The sequence below is a fragment of the Magallana gigas genome, chromosome 5 (genome assembly GCF_963853765.1).
Source record: "Magallana gigas chromosome 5, xbMagGiga1.1, whole genome shotgun sequence".
NCBI classification, from domain to species: domain Eukaryota; kingdom Metazoa; phylum Mollusca; class Bivalvia; order Ostreida; family Ostreidae; genus Magallana; species Magallana gigas.
In genome coordinates this window covers 3,656,425-3,674,671 of record NC_088857.1, presented here as the reverse complement: position 1 = coordinate 3,674,671, position 18,247 = coordinate 3,656,425, and the positions used below count along the sequence as shown (strand labels likewise).

The following is an 18,247-nucleotide window of genomic DNA, read 5'->3' as shown; positions in this document are numbered from 1 at the left end:
ATTTTTTGGGCCTTAGTACCCCTGATTCAACATTCATTTTTCACTGATTTTCTTATATATACGTGTTACCATTAATCCTCGCTTCGCGAGGCGGGCTTCGCCCGCCTCTCGCTGCGCTCGGTATAAACTCTTGACTTTCTACTAAGGTCACAGTTTCAGAGAAGTGATCTGAACACTCTTGCACAGAACTACCAAACAGTAATGCGTCATCGATATACCCTATAATCCTAAGTAAACGAAGGCGACACCTGGGTACATGTAAATCGAATTATGTCAGTTATGAAATAAAAACTGGTCTTTGGCAAGATCGGCTTCACTGATAATCCAACATTTCGATTGGTCATAATCAAGTATCTAAAGCAGAATGGTATAATCATACATGTACCTTCATTTTATGTTTATACTTGGAGGAAAGTCTTAAAAATACATTTCTGTAAAAAGAAAATTAAACCACTCCCATCTAAAATATCAGGACCATTCCTATTTCCTATTTGAATAATATGGGAATTTTCTAATACATTAAAATTCATCAAAGTTTTAATAATGCAGTTAAATTTTCTGACAGTTCAATACTCATCGGAACATAGAGGTCTTAAAACAAGTAGAAGAAAAAAACGGTGTGTTGATCGCTAAATGAGTGCCTTATTCCCAGAATACTAGAATTCATTAATAACTCATTCAAATATCATCAGAATTTATGCAAATCTTATCATTTTCAACGGAATTGTTTCGTATGATAGAGGGAGTGAGCTCCGAATTTGAAGGTTTTACACAAATTTTGTCACAATTCCTACTTCTCTATAAAATGACTTAAGAAATGAAGATAATAATTTTTCTATTGATCGACGTATCAAAGAAAAAATTGACCGGAAAACTTCATCAATGCGCGTAGCGCATTGATGAAAAAGTTTTCCGGTCAATTTTTTCTTTGATACGTCGATCAATAGAAAAATTATTATCTTCATTTCTTATCATTTAATAAAACATTTTCAAATAAAAAAATGTGAAGTGTCATTGATCAAAAATGTAAATAATGTAAATGAAGCGGCGCGTATGAATACAAAACAACAACAGCAACAATATTCAAAATGGATGCGCCTTCAGCTGATGCAGAGCTATTGAGCTGAATTAAAGGATTAAACACAAATAGTGAGTTAAAATCTGAACCGGCTGAATTCAAAACGAAAGGAAAATACATGCGATAGCTTGTGATATTATTCACTGTGCAGAAAAACTCGTAATAAAACTAGTTTTCATGTGAGATCGCTGGAATATGCAACTGGACATAACCATCCAAGGAAAGGCGATCGTGGATGAAAATAGCTGATATGTCGACAGAGAATAGTATGTATAAGCGACTTTTGTAAACGTTGTGGTAAATAGATAGCCAGTGATGTACTGAAATGGTATTTCTGCCGCTTGCAATGCGCCGAAGGAGTTGATGCATTACTCATAGCTTTTCTTTAAGACGCTTATTCTGATGACAGATGATGTACGTATGTAAATTCAAAAATCATCGTTACCAAATTTGAACAGCAGTGTTACCGTGAAAGTTTATAGGCCTATATGTTCGTTATAATATTCCTGGAAAAGGAACAGCCAGCCTCGCTGTAAATGTTGATTGATCTCAAGCAGACGAAATCGTGAGAAGACGCTTAGGCCTAATTCTCTATTTCGTGAATCAAATAATGTGTTTTGTTTATTTTTGAGGGTTAAACTTTCATTTTTTTATATTCACAAGGTTGCATTTTGTTTGCTGACAATAAAACAGACACAACTTTACATTTTGTTGACAGTGTTTATCTTGGAAATTCCCGTTCTATAAATAGTGTTAGATCAGAACAGTTGAGAAAAGTAGATCCGGAAAAATTTTATTGATGCAGGTATCAAAGAAATTTTTCGACCAATCAGAAGCGCCGATATCTCATCAAATGAATAAATATTAAATGATATACATCTCTCACGTAATTTTTAACAATCTGCAACCTGGAAAAGTTCTTTAGAATAACTTTACAATTCCTATGAATCAACGACGACATCAGAACTTGACGTTCAAATTAGTCGGCAGTGCTTATTTGTTCGTCGTCCAGATCGTCAAGGTAATTGTACAGGAAGTCGTCTGCAAAGTGCAGAATCTGCTGCATGGCCAACAGATTCAGTATGTTGATGCTGTTGTTGAGTTCTCGCTCGCTCTCGTAGTTCTTGACGGGGATCACGTGCGATCTAGGAAGACCAATCATCGCCGCCACTTTATCCACGTGCTCTTGGACTGTGGGAATGTAGTACGTCAGTCCTACGTCATCTTGCAAAGACGCGCATATCTTATCAATCTTAGTCAGTAAAACAACTTGAGGAAGACCTGTTAAAAAAATTGAAATATGAAAGTTTAGTTCTTATGAATTACCATCTTAATTTTTGTAAGATATTCTTGAAAAGGAGTACTCAGGAAATCCACCATGGATTTTTATTGTGTAGGACCACAAAAATGATTATATCTTTGTGAAACTACCTCTTTGGTTCATCGCTATCTGGAGCTTTCTGATTTTCTCCAGCATCTTCTCCGACATGACGTCAACAGCGGAAGCGTCCAGAACGAAGGCCACACAGTGAATTCGGTCCTTCAGTTTGGGAGCCTTGACGAATCCTGTGATATCTGAGCTCAGTGGAAGCGAGGGATTGAACTGAATAAAAAAACAACATGAACACGAATCTTTAATCTTCTGTTTTCTGATAGAAATCAGATATTATTAATGCATAACCCAAATTAATCATATATTGATTTAAGAAATGAAGATAATAATTTTTCTATTGATCGACGTATCAAAGAAAAAATTGACCGGAAAACTTCATAAAGTAAAAATTATTATCTTCATTTCTTATCATTTAATAAAACATTTTCAAATAAAAAAATGTGAAGTGTCATTGATCAAAAATGTAAATAATGTAAATGAAGCGGCGCGTATGAATACAAAACAACAACAGCAACAATATTCAAAATGGATGCGCCTTTGACAGCTGATGCAGAACTATTAAGCTGAATTAAAGGATTAAACACAAATAGTGAGTTAAAATCTGAACCGGCTGAATTCAAAACGAAAGGAAAATACATGCGATAGCTTGTGATATTATTCACTGTGCAGAAAAACTCGTAATAAAACTAGTTTTTATGTGAGATCGCTGGAATATGCAACTGGACATAACCATCCAAGAAAAGGCGATCGTGGATGAAAATAGCTGATATGTCGACAGAGAAGAGTATGTATAAGCGACTTTTGTAAACGTTGTGGTAACTAGATAGCCAGTGATGTACTGAAATGGTATTTCTGCCGCTTGCAATGCGCCGAAGGAGTTGATGCATTACTCATAGCTTTTCTTTACGACGCTTATTCTGATGACAGATGGTGTACGTATGTAAATTCAAAAATCATCGTTACCAAATTTGAACAGAAGTGTTACCGTGAAAGTTTATAGGCCTATATGTTCGTTATAATATTCCTGGAAAAGGAACAGCCAGCCTCGCTGTAAATGTTGATTGATCTCAAGCAGACGAAATCGTGAGAAGACGCTTAATTCTCTATTTCGTGAATCAAATAATGTGTTTTGTTTATTTTTGAAGGTTAAACTTTCATTTTTTTATATTCACAAGGTTGCATTTTGTTTGCTGACAATAAAACAGACACAACTTTACATTTTGTTGACAGTGTTTATCTTGGAAATTCCCGTTCTATAAATAGTGTTAGATCAGAACAGTTGAGAAAAGTAGATCCGGCAAAAATTTTATTGATGCAGGTATCAAAGAAATTTTTCGACCAATCAGAAGCGCCGATATCTCATCAAATGAATAAATATTAAATGATATATTATACAAAGCTGCAAGTTTAAGTATAACGTCACCATTGTCACTGAACATTATACAACGACATTATATTAAGAGGGCACCCAAGAGGACGATTCTTAAGAATATCTTGATGTTAAGCAAAGCCTACGAAGTTATTCACCTATATTTACATTCTACTGTGTTTTTCCATAAATTCTGTGATCTTCAAATGCCTCTAAATGCAACAAGTAGTCAAAGGTCAAATTGACGAGTTTTATTATGACGTCACAAACGTTGAACGCTGTAAACTGCAACGTCACAAGCGAAAATCATCAAAGTGCACGCTCGTGGCTGTTACTGTGGCTCTTCCATTAATATTAACTTACCCTTAGGATAAGATCGGAATTTTAAGGTATAATTCACATTTGCAGACAAGGCAAGAAGTTAAAAAATGTAAATATAAGCATTAAATCATGATTTTTTGAAGTATACACTCTCATAACTGCCGCGGTGTGTGCATACAAATTTTCATAACGCGCTAACGCGCGTTACTCAATTTGTATGCACACACCGCGGTAGTTATGAGAGTGTATACTTCAAAAAATCATGATTCAATGCTTTAATATATTTATTTAGTTTACTACAAGATCGCTCTTATTACATATAATATGCAATATTTATTATATATGTATATCAAGTCTTGAAAACAGATCTTGGAAAAGGTTTATAAGTATTCATGCAGGATATCAACCTGCAATTTTAGAACGAAATTAAATATCTCTTTGCTCCCCTACTGCCTAAATCGAACTCCTTGCTAAATGCTTTTATCAAATGAAAAAGTCGTATTATACATGTGGATAATCATTTCTTCTGGGTATTTATTTCAGTTTTATTTTGACGTCTTCAGTTGAGGTAATATACATAACACTGTGCCGGATAACTATGCCAGTGCCTAGGTGGCATTTTTGCACCTGCTTAAGCTGCATATATCGAAAAATTCAAATATGACATATGATAGACCAGTGCTTACAGAGTTCAACCAGCTTTGTTATCAGTGTATCTCACCTGCCAGGTAAGATATTTACCTTTCAAAAATAAATTCCTTTAAGAAAATAATTTTTTCCATAGGAAAATCAATATTCCTATAGGTAATTTGAAATTTCCTATCGGAATACAAGAACTTCCTATAGGAATTTTAATTCCGATAGGATTTGATAAAATCCGATCGGAAAATTTAATATCCTATAGGAAAACTACATGTCTGAATCAAATTCCTACAGGAATTACCATTCTCCTATAGGAAGTATAATTCCTACAGGACTTTTAAAAAATCCTATAGGATTGTCAATATTTCCTGTAGGAGAGTCAATTCTCCTATGGAAATTATCATTTTCCGATGGGATATTAATTTTTAAAGGTAAATATCTCCCCTGTCAGGTGAAACACACTAAAAACAAAAGTGGTTATATATACTCTCTAGACAATGGTCTATCATTTGGTATGCATGGATTTTTCCGAAACTGCATCTTAAGCGGGTGCAAAAATGCCACCTTGGCACAGGCATAATTATCCGGCACAGTGTTACATGTTTATTTACAACAGTGAAATTTAGAAAATTTAGAAACCTATTTGTTAGTATATATTTATCAAGTTTTTATGTGACTTATTCCTGTAACAACTAACCACGTATTTGTCTGGGGTATTGCCATCCAAGATATAACACACATCCTGGGCTTCAATTCCCTGTCCCTCCTCTAGACCACGTGTATCACACAACCGGAAGTTAAGAGGTTTGCCAGAGGGACCATTCCTAACCTGGTACGACCGATACTGTCGAAAAAGAAATAGGAGTTTGTGTAAACGTATAGAAACACTTGTAGAAGTGGGAAAAAATATTGTTTGTATTCGTTTGTTTAGATTTCTGCTGATAATTATTTTCATGTGTACGTAGAACATTTAGAATGCATTGAATAATACAATATATTTTGTTTTATTTGCAATCCTTGATTACAGGAATAGACATACTGTGAGGTGTCTATATTTACCTGTGTGGTCAGACTGTGTTCCGCTGTACCGCTGCACGCCTGACTTGTGACGTAGCCCCGGAAGATGGAGTTGATCGTGTTAAAGAAGCTGGACTTTCCCGCCCCGATCTGACCAATCAACAGGATCTTCGTCTGCTGGATCTTGAGCTGTTCCAGGGGCTTGTAGTTTTCTATTTCCTCTTTCAGCTCTTGCATCAGCTGAAACATACCGAATAAGCTTAGCGTAAATGCTTAATTATCGTACTCTAAAAGCCAAATAAAGTTTCGCTAAAGTATATTTAATAAAAAAACTGTCTTCACTAAGCATTTTCTCCTCTATTTCTTATAGAATCCTATTGTGTTCATATAGCTGCTATCAAACCAAATCACAATTTCAATGGTTTCAATTAATTTTTCCGCGTTAGACTAAATAAATTGCTTGACCTTTTTAAAACGGATTTATCATCATTTATAAATGATGATAGCAGTCAGTGGCAGTGTAAGTTCATAAAGTGAGTATTTTCAAAGAACTAAAATTTATGTAATAATACAATCACCATACCCTTGTTGTCCATTCTGGGGTTCTTCTCCAGGGAATTTCTAAAGGATCGTTCATGTCGCAATCTGAGGGTTAAAAAATGATTATTTTATATCAAAATTCTAAAATGAATAAATTGGACAGAAAAAATGTAATAGTTCGTATATATGAGAAAGCTAAGCTCACCATCCACTTGGTAAACCTCCATTTCTTTTACTTGCAAGTTCCCATTGGCAAACGCATTGTAGTCTGTTCCTTTCATGTTGTAGGTATTATTGAGGGTACATCCACCATCAAAGGTAAACACCCCGTTACTAGCCGTCAAATTACCATTGCCGAATGTGCAAAGATCATGACCACCTCCGAATGTTGGGCCATACCCCGGATGACAGTAAACAGCTTTGGCAATTTGTTCGGTTTTTATCGGGAACTGGTTATAAGACGATTTTCCGTTGAACTTCAGTTGAAACAGAAAAGCCTTTGGGTCCGGGACGTACGCCCCGGCGCTGGTCCAACTCTGGGAGGTGAACCCCCCGTACACCGTGTCGCTGGGGTTACAGAGCACTGTGACGGTCATTCCCTTGCCGTCACACTTGGAGTGGAAGGTGGGCGCCGAACATCCGTCCCTGGTGATCTTGTACAACAGTCGGAACTTCCTCCGTCCCCCAATCCATTTTAACAGCTCATCGAAATCCTCTTTCTGCAGCAGACCGGCCATAATTAAAGAACGTACGATAATTAAAAGTTCTATAAAAACAAAGAGAAAATAAAAACACGTGGACAGCTTCAGTACGTTGGTGTTAAAACGAAAGTATAAAGTACAATATTGTTTTATCGACAGTACAATGTACGCCTGGCGTTAAAACGAAAGTACAATTTTTGGTATAGACCCACCATGATTTAAAAAAATATGTAGGCTACAGAATCAAACATAATTCCAAGAATATGTCCTCCAATTCTTCCCTTATTGATGGTCCATCAGGCTAAAAGTATAAAATGCTGCGTTCATATTTATAAAGAGATTAAAAGAAATTTTTTTTCAAAATATATATCGCAAAACCTTTCCGATTAAACGCGTACAATTCGCGAGCCCAGGCGAAAAATTAGGCCAAAAAAAAGTAATGATTTGTTTCTCAGGCACCGCTGCATCAGTAAAATCATCGCCGCATCAAACTTTTTTATCGTTATTTTTCCGGATTCTTTATATCTTATCATTATCGGTTTTCTCTATTATGGAATCTATGTAAACAAATGCTCAGAACAAATGCTTGTCTCTGTCAGTGAAAAACGTTATTTTATCTGAAACATCTACCCAGTGACCAACCTAGGGTGATACCTGGGCTAAATACAACTTTATGTAAATATAATTACTCGCTTTGTGGTCGGTAACTTCGCCAGAATTTCATCAGAAAGAGAGGTTGAAGTTGCCCTGTATTCTGAGTTCACGATCGTGAAAGTTAACTCCAAATGCAATAAAATGATAATCATCTAATTCAAAAGACATTTTCATAACCTGAGATAACCCCTGTTGTGATTAATAACTAGCGACTGTCTTATCTTCAGAGGTTATAAATACGGTTGATGCAACCACATACTGTGTACTGAAAATTACAACTGATGTTTAAATCTTTAGGTGCTGATATTACAATTAGAACTATTATAACAAGACCTTGGACTTTCGGTTGGACGTAGCTATCTATTTCTTGCGTCAAGACAAGTTAAAAATGATCCAGTTACAAGAGAAATATGCACCGTTTGCGTAGACTTGCCTCAAAAGCCAGACAAATCTTGTTGATTTCAAAGAGCAGAGGCTGAGTGGCCAGCAATGAAATAGACAGGCCTACCATGCCTACGTCACATTGCTGTTTGACACAACTACCCAAAGTCCAAGCTCTTGTTAAAATGGTTCTAGTTGGTAACTTGTAATTACTTAATAACTCTGCCAAGTTAGTGATAAAATAATAATGTTTTCAGTTATCAGTCGGGGCGGACTCCGAAAACGGAGTAAACGGAAGTGATTTCTCAAAGGTAAAAATACTCCGAAAAAGGAGTTCGGTGCATGCGCAGTTAATCAAAATATCACATTTTTACGTGAAAACAGGGCACTCAGGAAAATTGATCGTGCAAAGCGGATTATTCATATGCAGGTCTGAAAATACGTTTAAATGCTTTATAAGACATGTTTCAACAGAATGTATTTGGCAAAAATATACGTTCGTTGGGCAAATCAAATTTTATTTGTTGTCAAAGTTGGTCAATTCTGTTTCCGATGACGACGCCACTAAAGTGAATTAATTAATGTTTTTCCACGATTTCACTATTATTATAGATAATTTATGTGCTAGGGTGTGAAATAAACTATTACTGTGAGTTGTTTTTTTATCCCGTTTGTAGTCATTACACCGTTCTTTTGATCACGCGCTGACTCGCCAAGTCGGCACTTCTTAAAACCTTGTATACATCGTAAGCATACATTGTGGTTATCTTTAACTACAAAATTCTGTACAACCAACTATATGACGGTTGTAATTGGGTCAAAGGGTTGGACTATACCTCCAAAATTCACATGAACACATAGACTGATTTTATTCGTCATTTACCCAACACAATTACGAAACATTTCAGCTACAAAATGTATGAATACACAATGACATAATAAATTAAATTTGAAAATTGGATAAGATTTTAAATTTTTTAGGAGTTGTTTTATTTTTAATTGAGTTGCTTCTAATCAAATTCAGTCGTAAATTTCCGTTATATTCGAATCGTTCGTAAATTAAACAACAAACGCGAACCTTTGAGAATAAACGCAAATGCTTGCGGCACGTTACTTTTGCGATAATATGCATCGTTTTTCAATTTCCATTATGCGCGAACTCCTAAATTACAAATAGGCCTACATGTTAGAAATAGATTTATTGTAACGCAAAACGTTAAAATGAAGTGAAATAAAAAGGTTTGTCTAGTTTTAGTTCGGATTTTCAGCGCTGTAATATTCTCTAATACTGGGTATTATATCTAAAAACCAATTATGGCTGATGTGAAAATTTAATTATTTTGGTGTATGGGATTATATTGTTATTCTTATGTTTGTTTATTCTGAATGAATCTAAAAACGAGACAACATTATGATCATGGCTACAAACGGATGCATAACAACTTTTTGGATGAAGTGTCTCTCGACTGATCGAGGAACAAAAGCAGCAGCTATCTACACTGGTAGATACCTTCACAGGCGCGTTACACTTGGAAGAGATCGAGTCTAAAAGTTTATTTTTGTAAAACGGACGCGGTTAACAGGAATATCATGTCCAGATAATGAAGCATATTTACAGTAATCCATTTTCCTTGTTTGTACGTTCATTCCCCATATATGAATAATCAATAACTTGTTTATTGCGCGGGGGTGTTAAGGAAGCATATGGAATCTGAGTTGCATGTAATTCCGTGAAATCACAAATCTTAATCATTATGTACATATTCAAATATCTAAGCAACGAAACGTAGAGCAAAAAGAAATAAAAAATACTGAAGACAATTTTTCTTCCAGAAATTAGTTTGTGTTACGTAGATTTACACATTGATGACGTCATGACTAAAAGTTGAATGTCGTGTGAATTTGATCGGAAAGCATTGTAAACATATTCAAAATATAACTAATCTAAGAACTCTAATAAAGAATTGTGGTGTGAGTTATTGAGAATTGAACATAAGAATACTGGGGGAGATGTTAGTTTTATCAATCATTCGCTAAAAGGTATGTAAATTTGCTTTTATTTCTCAGCCAGGCTTTCCTCTGTCGTTGTTTACGATGTAAAAATCCGACCAGAACAACACTACCCCGTATATATTGAACTTGAAATTTTATACGTATCGTTAGTTTGATCAATGCTTATATTGAAAAGTGCTGCTAGAATCCCATGTTGTGTGTTGAATTGATGCAATTTGCCGTTTTCCGTGCAAACTATATAAAAGTTGGGAAGGTTTTACTAGAACCGGATAAATAACTTTTTAATTAGGACAAGCATAGGATTCTAGCAGCAATTTTGATTAAACTGAGATGTTTTGCTTTCACTATGTATGCTTATTTTATTTTGGAAACCGCGGGGTAGTGTTGTTCTATCACATTTTATGTTAAGGAATACACGTAAGCTATTTATAGTCGTCACGTGATAATGTACCAATGTGGCAGTGATGTACTACCCGATTTTATTGCACTGACATCTATTTTAAAGGATAATACTAAGTTTTTGATCTTATTCAAAATAATTCTTTAATTTCACGATTTTGAATAAAACAGTCAAAATAAGACGCTAAATTGCCCATATGCTTCCTTAACACCCCCGCGTGTTTACGTTAAAATCTCATCAGCATTTATGCAAATCCTATCCTTATAATTTTCAAAGGTATTGTTTAGTATAATACGTATAACATTAGATTTATAATTATATGATAGTGTATGCAGTAAACTGCAAATTTTAAATTAAATCAAGTTCTTTAAAAAAAAATGTCACCACAATTCCTAGGCTACAATGTAGATATCAACTTTTATTAACACGTTATGTGAAATGTATGCAACCTGAAACAGTTCGTTAGAAACATTATTAATTGCCTAACGTTATGTATTAACAATGACGCCAGAACTTGTTCCGCCTAGTCGGCAGTGCCTATTTGTTCGTCGTCCAGGTCGTCAAGGTAATTGTACAGGTAGTCGTCTGCAAAGTGCAGAATCTGCTGCATGGCCAGCAGATTCAGTATGTTGATGTTGTCGTTGAGTTCTCGCTCGCTCTCGTAGTTCTTAACGGGGATCACGTGTGATTTAGGAAGACCAATCATCTCCGCCACTTTATCCACGTGCTCTTGGACTGTGGGGATGTAGTACGTCAGTCGTACGTCATCTTGCACAGACGCGCATATCTTATCAATCTTAGTCAGTAGAACAACTTGAGGAAGACCTGTGAAAATAAAAATAAAATACCGTTATTCAAATCAAGTTGTTCTAAATTACCTTCAAGATTGTTTGTAACATTCCGTAAGAGGAGTACTCAATAAATCCCACATGAATTTTTATACTCTGTCCAGAGACAACAAACATGATGACCAAAGTTGAACTTGATTACCTCTTTGGTTCATTGCTGTTTGTAGCTCTCTGATTTTCTCCAGCATTTTCTCTGACATGACGTCAACAGAGGAAGCGTCAAGAACAAATGCCACACAGTGAATCCGGTCTTTCAGTTTTGGGGCCTTGATGAATCCTGGGATATCTGAGCTCAGTGAGAGCGACGGGTTGAACTGAGTAAAAAGGGAAGGCAAGGCGAAGCTGACAACCCGACATATTTCTGCATACAGGCAGTGTGTTTTGTTCTTTTGACGCTAAAAGGTTTGGTTTGTTAATATATTAAAATACATGTACAATGAACATACTATATACAAATAATAAAAACCGGTTTTTATGGCCGCCCTTACGACAACTAGACGGCCATCACTTGACGCGTTTTATTTATCAATACCGTTGCACCTCATTCTGTTCCGAGGCAAAAACAAATTTCCATAGACATTCAATAACTTGCTGAGCTTTGTATGGACTTTTAAACCTAATGTTTTTCAGCAACAACTTACCACATATTTGTCTGGGGTATGGCCATCCAAGATATAACACACATCCTGGGCTTCAATTCCCTGCCCCTCCTCCAGACCACGTGTATCACACAACCGGAAGTTGAGAGGCTTCCGAGATGGACCATTTCTAACTTGGTAGGACCGATACTGTCAAAAAAAGCAAATTGCCAGGTGAAGTACGTACCAAAGGAAAGGAACAATGGTCAGTGAACATCTAGTGAAGGTGATTTGCTTTAATTGCATTTATTGTTTGAGTTCATGCTGAACAATTTATTTGTAATTGATCGTCAGAGGGATAAATTATACATGGCTATTATACCGGTACGTCGCTATTTGTTGCTATCTCTAGTTATACATTACAGTATATGTGATTATTTTTTTTCACTCAAATTTCATCATGGTTTCCCCTAGCTCTTCCAGCTCTTTGGTTAGAAGAAGAACTGGCATTACCTGTGTGGTCAGACTGTGTTCAGCTGTACCGCTGCACGCCTGACTTGTGACGTAGCCCCGGAAGATGGAGTTGATTGTGTTAAAGAAGCTGGACTTTCCCGCCCCGATCTGACCAATCAACAGGATCTTCGTCTGCTGGATCTTGAGCTGTTCCAGGGGCTTGTAGTTTTCTATTTCCTCCTTCAGCTCTTGCATCAGCTGAAACATACCAAATAAGCTTAGTTGGTGGAATGAAATATATATTCTCCTTAAAAGTTAGACAAAATGCTAATCTGTTTTATATTCTAAAAGTCAAACGAAGTAAAAAAAAAAATAAGGTCCCAAAGAAGCTTTGTTAGTGAGGTCTCCGATTGTGTATCAGCTACTGACAAATCAATCACAATATCACCTGTTTTGATTTTTTAAAAATCCCAGGTAAATATACATATTCCTCGAAAAGTTGAACTTCTTTAAAACGTATTTCAATTAAAGCACATTTCAGCAGTGTCCAGTTTATCAAGTAACAAAGTTTATTCAAATATCTACAGTAGATAATGAATGATCTAATATCTTAACAACATGAACAACCGATGAAAGCATTGTCTAAGGCTTGTGTCTGTAATCATACCATACCCTTGTTGTCCACTCTGGAGTTCTTCTCCATGGAATTTCTAGAGGATCATTCATGTCGCAATCTGTAGTTTAAAAAATTAAATTATTATTGGACTTCTTAAGTGACTATTTGTTTAAGATAATCAGAAAAATATACGTATGAATAATACAATGTATTTCGTTTATAAGAAAGTTTACCATCCACTTGGTAAACCTCCATTTCTTTTACTTGCAAGTTCCCATTGGCAAACGCACTGTAGTCTGTTCCTTTCATGTTGTAGGTGTTGTCGAGAGAACATCCTTTTTCAAATTTAAATTCACCGTTACACGCTGTCAAATTTCCTGAAAATGTAAAAAGGTCATAACCATCTCCGAATGTTGGGCCATATTTCGAATGACAGTAAACTGCATAAGCGATTTTTTCAGGTTTTATTGCGAATTGTTTGTAAGACGATTTTCCGTTGAACTTGAGTTGAAACAGAAAAGCCTTGGGGTCCGGGACGTACGCCCCGGCGCTGGTCCAACTCTGGGAGGTGAATCCCCCGTACACCGTGTCGCTGGGGTTACTGAGCACCGTGACGGACATTCCCTTGCCGTCACACTTGGAGTGGAAGGTGGGCGCCGAACATCCGTCCCTGGTGATCTTGTACAACAGTCGGAACTTCCTCCGTCCCCCAATCCATTTTAACAGCTCATCGAAATCTTCTTTCTGCAGCAGACCGGCCATCATTAGAGAATGTACGATAATTAAAAGTTCTATAGAAACAAAGAGAAAATAAAAACACGTGGACAGCTTCAGTACGTTGGTGTTAAAACGAAAGTATAAAGTACAATATTGTTTTATCGACAGTACAATGTACGCCCGGCCCCTCCCCCTTTTTAAATTAAATTAAATTTCTTTACCGTAAATAGCCTCTATTAAATTGAGAAACTTTTGTTTCGACTTAAGTTTTTGTTTGTTGTGAAGATTGAGGGGGGGGGGGTGTATATATCTTATAGGTAGTACTTACTTTTGATTCTACGTATAGGTAAAAAGGACACCTGTTTAGGTCGCACACAAGGGCATCGGCATTGTACGTGTTGTGCTCAAAATCCCGGTAATTAATCGAAAGCATTACTAAATCATATACGGTGCAATATCTTATTTTATTCGCAAACACAGTAAATGCATGCAAGAATTAATAATTTTGAAAAAAGTATTTTATGAAAAAAAATTGTAATAGAGGCCTGGGATAAAGACACTCAAAAATTGTGACTTTTGATTTAACCTACATGTATATTTACTAAAATATATATGAGAAATAAGTTAAGAATATTAAAAAAATATACTAAGAATGAATGATCGTGTTGTAAATATTATGAATACTAGTATCAGCTGAATATAAATCTGATAAGTAGAAGTGCAGATAAAGCTGATAAGATCCATGTGAATTGACTTGTATTCTTTGTCCAGACCCCAGTGTAGAAAATGAAAAAAAAATCTGATTAGACCGTACAAAACGATGATGTAAGAAAAGTATTTTTCTAGATTGCTTCGTAGAAGGTAAAAAATTCTTATTAGACCGTACAAAACGATGATGTAAGGAAAGTATTTTTCTAGATTGCTTCGTAGAAGGTAAAAAATTCTTACTACACAGTAAAAAAAATATAATGTAAGAAAAGATATTTTTTTAGATTGCATAAATATGAATAATCAGACAAAATTGGCCGGATAAAGTTTAAGGATTTAAAAAGAACTCGGATTGGGTGAAATATCTTTTAAAAGGATTTTGCATAATTTCAAGCCTCCAAAAATAAGTTAACACTAACTTAATGGACATTAAATTACTGAATAAATATTCAAGATTAATTTTCAGGTTCCATGGGGAGAATGGTTTAGGTTTAGATCAATATGAAGTATAAAATAAAACATATTCCTGCTTTTATAAGTTGTACGCTTTTTGGTTCAGAGCTGTGTCAAATTCTAACAAAGTTGGTACATGTATAAGGTGAGGGACGTGGCCCACGGGCCTCTTATTTGTGTTGTCTTTCTTTGAATATTTTCCTTTGTGAATGAAAGGTACCCTATATTGAAAATTAAACAAATAAACTGAGTTAATGCTTCTTATATTTTTTATATCAGTAAAAAATAATCCAACCTATAAAATCTCCTCGACAGAAAAAAAGTTATTAGTAACTCATATTTTGTTAAAAGATGTCGCAGAAATTATAACGTCAAAGTTTCCAGGTACTCTTGAAACCGAGTTTTGAAGTTTATTAAGATCAAGTTGGAATAAATCAATGTGGTAACTGAGCTCATGGTCAGAAGTAATCGGATTAATGCGCCTAATGGTCAGTATTTAGGCGCGGATCTTTATAAGTACCACAGCAATATATACGACGGTCTAACTTTAGACGTCAAATACACAATAAACCTCTTACATTTGCGCCTCATAAACCCTAATGCTCTTCATGTACAAATATAGAACAAAAGGCTGTCGTGTTAAAAATCAAAACTCTTTAGATCTTTAATACGTTCCAGTTCTTATGACCCAACATCTGAATTTAAAGATTGTTTTCTCTGCAAGTTCAAAAACCAAGTTACACATTTGGAAAACTAAAATATCTTGGGGATTTACTGTATTAGTTTTACTATAGAACAACGAGTTGGCTAGTGATTAGATGAAATCATGAATCGACTGTTGGGATGTGATGTGTTTTATTAAATCCTAGTAAACTCGTGCTAGTCCACATTCGGCCATGATCAGGATTATAGGAACATCCTGATGTTTCTGTGCCCCTCAGGCTTTTGGCTGTGGTTTACTGTTTTACCAAGGGACGTGACACTTTCCTAAGGAGCAGTTACTGTTTTGTTCCTTTGGACTGGATATGTATACCTCCGATTCTGATAGAATATACAATTCGGCACGAGAATTTACAACCGAGCCCCTAGTTTAATATTTCTGTGGATTTAACTATCTATTCTACTATAAATGACATCAAGGTTCAAACTCCTGATGTAACAACGTAACTATAACAAATCTCATCTAACCAAATTTCTGAGGAAATGTTATAACACGATCTTACAAATAAAATGACAATTTTTCTTTGGACCCCGTCGGACAGCCACTACCGTGTCGTGTTCAGCTGTTTGTGTCTGTGACTATGTCTAGTCGGTGGGACTGGATGCTTGGCATCATCTTTATGGTGGCCATCTCTGTCATCGTCATTGTGGCGACGTTCGCCTGTATCGTCTTCTGTAAGTGTAAGAAGAAACTGAAGCAGGCAAAGACAGTGGGCATCGAACCGACGGCGACTGACGACGACACGGGTAAGGTTCCGGTCGCCCACACCGGTTCTGCGATTACCTACAAATGGCTGTTTCATACAATTATATGTATACATCTACCAAGTATTATTCCCTCTATTACATACGAAAACTTGTATTTAATTCATAGCTCTATAGAAACATCAACACGTCCCATTTATCCACTATATACTACATTTACCTCCTTTAGACGAAGAGCTCTGTATAAAAATATAGCAAAATGTTCAAATTTTAAATGTTTGGATTTTGTCTTTTCTAAATGATAGTTTATGACTAAAAATATCATAATTTTAAAAAAGTTTCAGGCAGATCTGATGGTTAGTTTGTTGACCATCTAGCCTCCTTAAATCTGAGATAGATCTGATGGGAACCTTGTCGTCAATGGCAACCCTCAGCCCGCTTCACTACCAAGTGTTGTTATGATCCTAATAAGGCTGTTCTTCATATGTTATTTATGAATTAAAATCAAAAACAATTTTACTATGGTATCAAGGCATTTCAGTACAAGGTCATTGCATATTTACTCAGATGATGGGATTTGTGTAAAGCTTTCGAAGGGCGTGTCGGAGAATCGAATCGACAACCTCCCATTTATGGAATATTTTTGGTCTCTGAGATACCACTGAGTTACAGCATTAAGAATATGTAAAATAATCGATATAAGATTGCTACATCTTTTTCCAACCTGAACGCCAAAACTGTTATGATCAAATAAGTATCGGGAAATGTGAGTTATGGAACATAATTTATGATCGGACATCGGTAATAACAATGCTTTAACCATATTTCTTCTTACATTTATATAGACAAGTACTTGCGGTAATACTCCATAATATTATTTATATGTACATGTACAATATGAACACGTTTTTCAGATGTTGAGCTGCGCCCTGTGAGTCCCTCGGACATTGGGCGGGGCCGGAAGAAGACGACGCCGGTCACGTCCCTTCACACTCATAGATCCTCCACCATCACCACCCCTATAGGATCCTCCCGCCAGTCTAACGACCATTTCTTCTACTCCAGCAGACAGGCCTGGATGTTTGAGCCAGACTGATAGCGTCATTAGACTGAATTGTCAAGTTTTATTGAAAATTTGTGACGGTGTAAAGGCGAAGAGTTGTGTTCCTAATCTGGTGACGGCCTAATGTACAGACATGAGTAAAGACTTAGGTGGAAGTTACGATGTTAAGGAATGTCAGTGTTATGTTACCGTCTGTGTTACAATAAGAACAATATTAGTGTAACAACTGAATGTAAATGTTACTGTCAATGTTGCAATGAGATCGTTATTAGTGTAACAACTGAATGTAAATGTTACTGTCAATGTTGCAATGAGATCGTTATTAGTGTAACAACTGAATGTAAATGTTACAGTCAGTGTTACAATTAATTCAATATTAGTGTAACAACTGAATGTAAATGATACAGTCAGTGTTACAATGAAATCAATATTAGTGAAACAACTGAATGTAAATATTACTGTCAGTGTTACAATGAGATCAATATTAGTGTAACAAATGAATGTAAATGTTACTATCAGTGTTACAATGAGATCAATATTAGTGTAACAACTGAATGTAAATGTTACTGTCAGTGTTAAAATGATAACAATATTAGTGTAACAACTGAATGTAAATGTTACTGTCAGTGTTACAATGAAATCAATATTAGTGAAACAACTGAATGTAAATATTACTGTCAGTGTTACAATGAGATCAATATTAGTGTAACAAATGAATGTAAATGTTACTATCAATGTTGCAATGAGATCAATATTAGTGTAACAACTGAATGTAAATGTTACTGTCAGTGTTAAAATGATAACAATATTAGTGTAACAACTGAATGTAAATGTTACTGTCAGTGTTACAATGAGAACAATATTAGTGTAACAACTG

The 18,247-nt window shown here is 35.6% G+C and overlaps 3 protein-coding genes across 5 annotated transcripts; 1 reads left to right on the top strand and 2 right to left on the bottom strand.

Annotated features, from left to right (window-relative positions):
- Window positions 1–19: 19 nt before the first annotated feature.
- On the bottom strand, window positions 20–7,418 carry LOC136275320 (interferon-induced protein 44-like). Of its 3 annotated transcripts, none has more exons than XR_010713886.1 (7): window positions 6,566–7,210; window positions 6,404–6,465; window positions 5,863–6,060; window positions 5,501–5,647; window positions 2,510–2,681; window positions 1,952–2,359; window positions 20–810 (listed from the first exon to the last, which is right to left on the bottom strand). XR_010713886.1 is itself a non-coding variant. In XM_066084065.1 (7 exons), the coding sequence occupies exons 2-7, from the start codon at window positions 7,095–7,097 to the stop codon at window positions 2,058–2,060; spliced, it is 1,413 nt and encodes a 470-aa protein (XP_065940137.1). In that variant the 5' UTR covers window positions 7,098–7,126; window positions 7,274–7,418; the 3' UTR covers window positions 1,500–2,057. The 3 variants fall into 3 exon arrangements, 2 of the variants coding, with proteins under 2 accessions (XP_065940137.1, XP_065940138.1); XM_066084065.1 differs by lacking the exon at window positions 20–810 and adding an exon at window positions 7,274–7,418 and having other exon boundaries at window positions 1,500–2,359; window positions 6,566–7,126; XM_066084066.1 differs by lacking the exon at window positions 20–810 and having other exon boundaries at window positions 1,500–2,359; window positions 6,566–7,208.
- A 3,592-nt stretch (window positions 7,419–11,010) lies between these two features.
- On the bottom strand, window positions 11,011–13,905 carry LOC105326424 (interferon-induced protein 44). The gene is made up of 6 exons (XM_020066445.3): window positions 13,238–13,905; window positions 13,061–13,122; window positions 12,449–12,646; window positions 11,999–12,145; window positions 11,500–11,671; window positions 11,011–11,334 (listed from the first exon to the last, which is right to left on the bottom strand). The coding sequence occupies exons 1-6, from the start codon at window positions 13,767–13,769 to the stop codon at window positions 11,033–11,035; spliced, it is 1,413 nt and encodes a 470-aa protein (XP_019922004.3). The 5' UTR covers window positions 13,770–13,905; the 3' UTR covers window positions 11,011–11,032.
- A 2,171-nt stretch (window positions 13,906–16,076) lies between these two features.
- LOC105326420 (uncharacterized) lies at window positions 16,077–17,607 on the top strand. Its single transcript, XM_011426455.4, has 2 exons — window positions 16,077–16,349; window positions 17,222–17,607. The coding sequence occupies exons 1-2, from the start codon at window positions 16,184–16,186 to the stop codon at window positions 17,401–17,403; spliced, it is 348 nt and encodes a 115-aa protein (XP_011424757.2). The 5' UTR covers window positions 16,077–16,183; the 3' UTR covers window positions 17,404–17,607.
- The last annotated feature ends 640 nt before the right edge of the window (window positions 17,608–18,247 follow it).

Excerpts from the sequence above, each read along its gene's own strand:
- LOC136275320 (XM_066084065.1), bottom strand. The coding sequence starts at position 7,097 with ATGGCCGGTCTGCTGCAGAAAGAGGATTTCGATGAGCTGTTAAAATGG. Across the intron at positions 5,648-5,862 it reads AACACAGTCTGACCACACAG|TATCGGTCGTACCAGGTTAG; the intron begins GTAAATATAGAC and ends CTTTTTCGACAG. Across the intron at positions 2,360-2,509 it reads GATAGCGATGAACCAAAGAG|GTCTTCCTCAAGTTGTTTTA; the intron begins GTAGTTTCACAA and ends TTTTTTTAACAG.
- LOC105326424 (XM_020066445.3), bottom strand. The coding sequence starts at position 13,769 with ATGATGGCCGGTCTGCTGCAGAAAGAAGATTTCGATGAGCTGTTAAAA. Across the intron at positions 12,647-13,060 it reads CTCCAGAGTGGACAACAAGG|CTGATGCAAGAGCTGAAGGA; the intron begins GTATGGTATGAT and ends GGTATGTTTCAG. Across the intron at positions 11,335-11,499 it reads AACAGCAATGAACCAAAGAG|GTCTTCCTCAAGTTGTTCTA; the intron begins GTAATCAAGTTC and ends TTATTTTCACAG.
- LOC105326420 (XM_011426455.4), top strand. The coding sequence starts at position 16,184 with ATGTCTAGTCGGTGGGACTGGATGCTTGGCATCATCTTTATGGTGGCC. Across the intron at positions 16,350-17,221 it reads GGCGACTGACGACGACACGG|ATGTTGAGCTGCGCCCTGTG; the intron begins GTAAGGTTCCGG and ends CACGTTTTTCAG.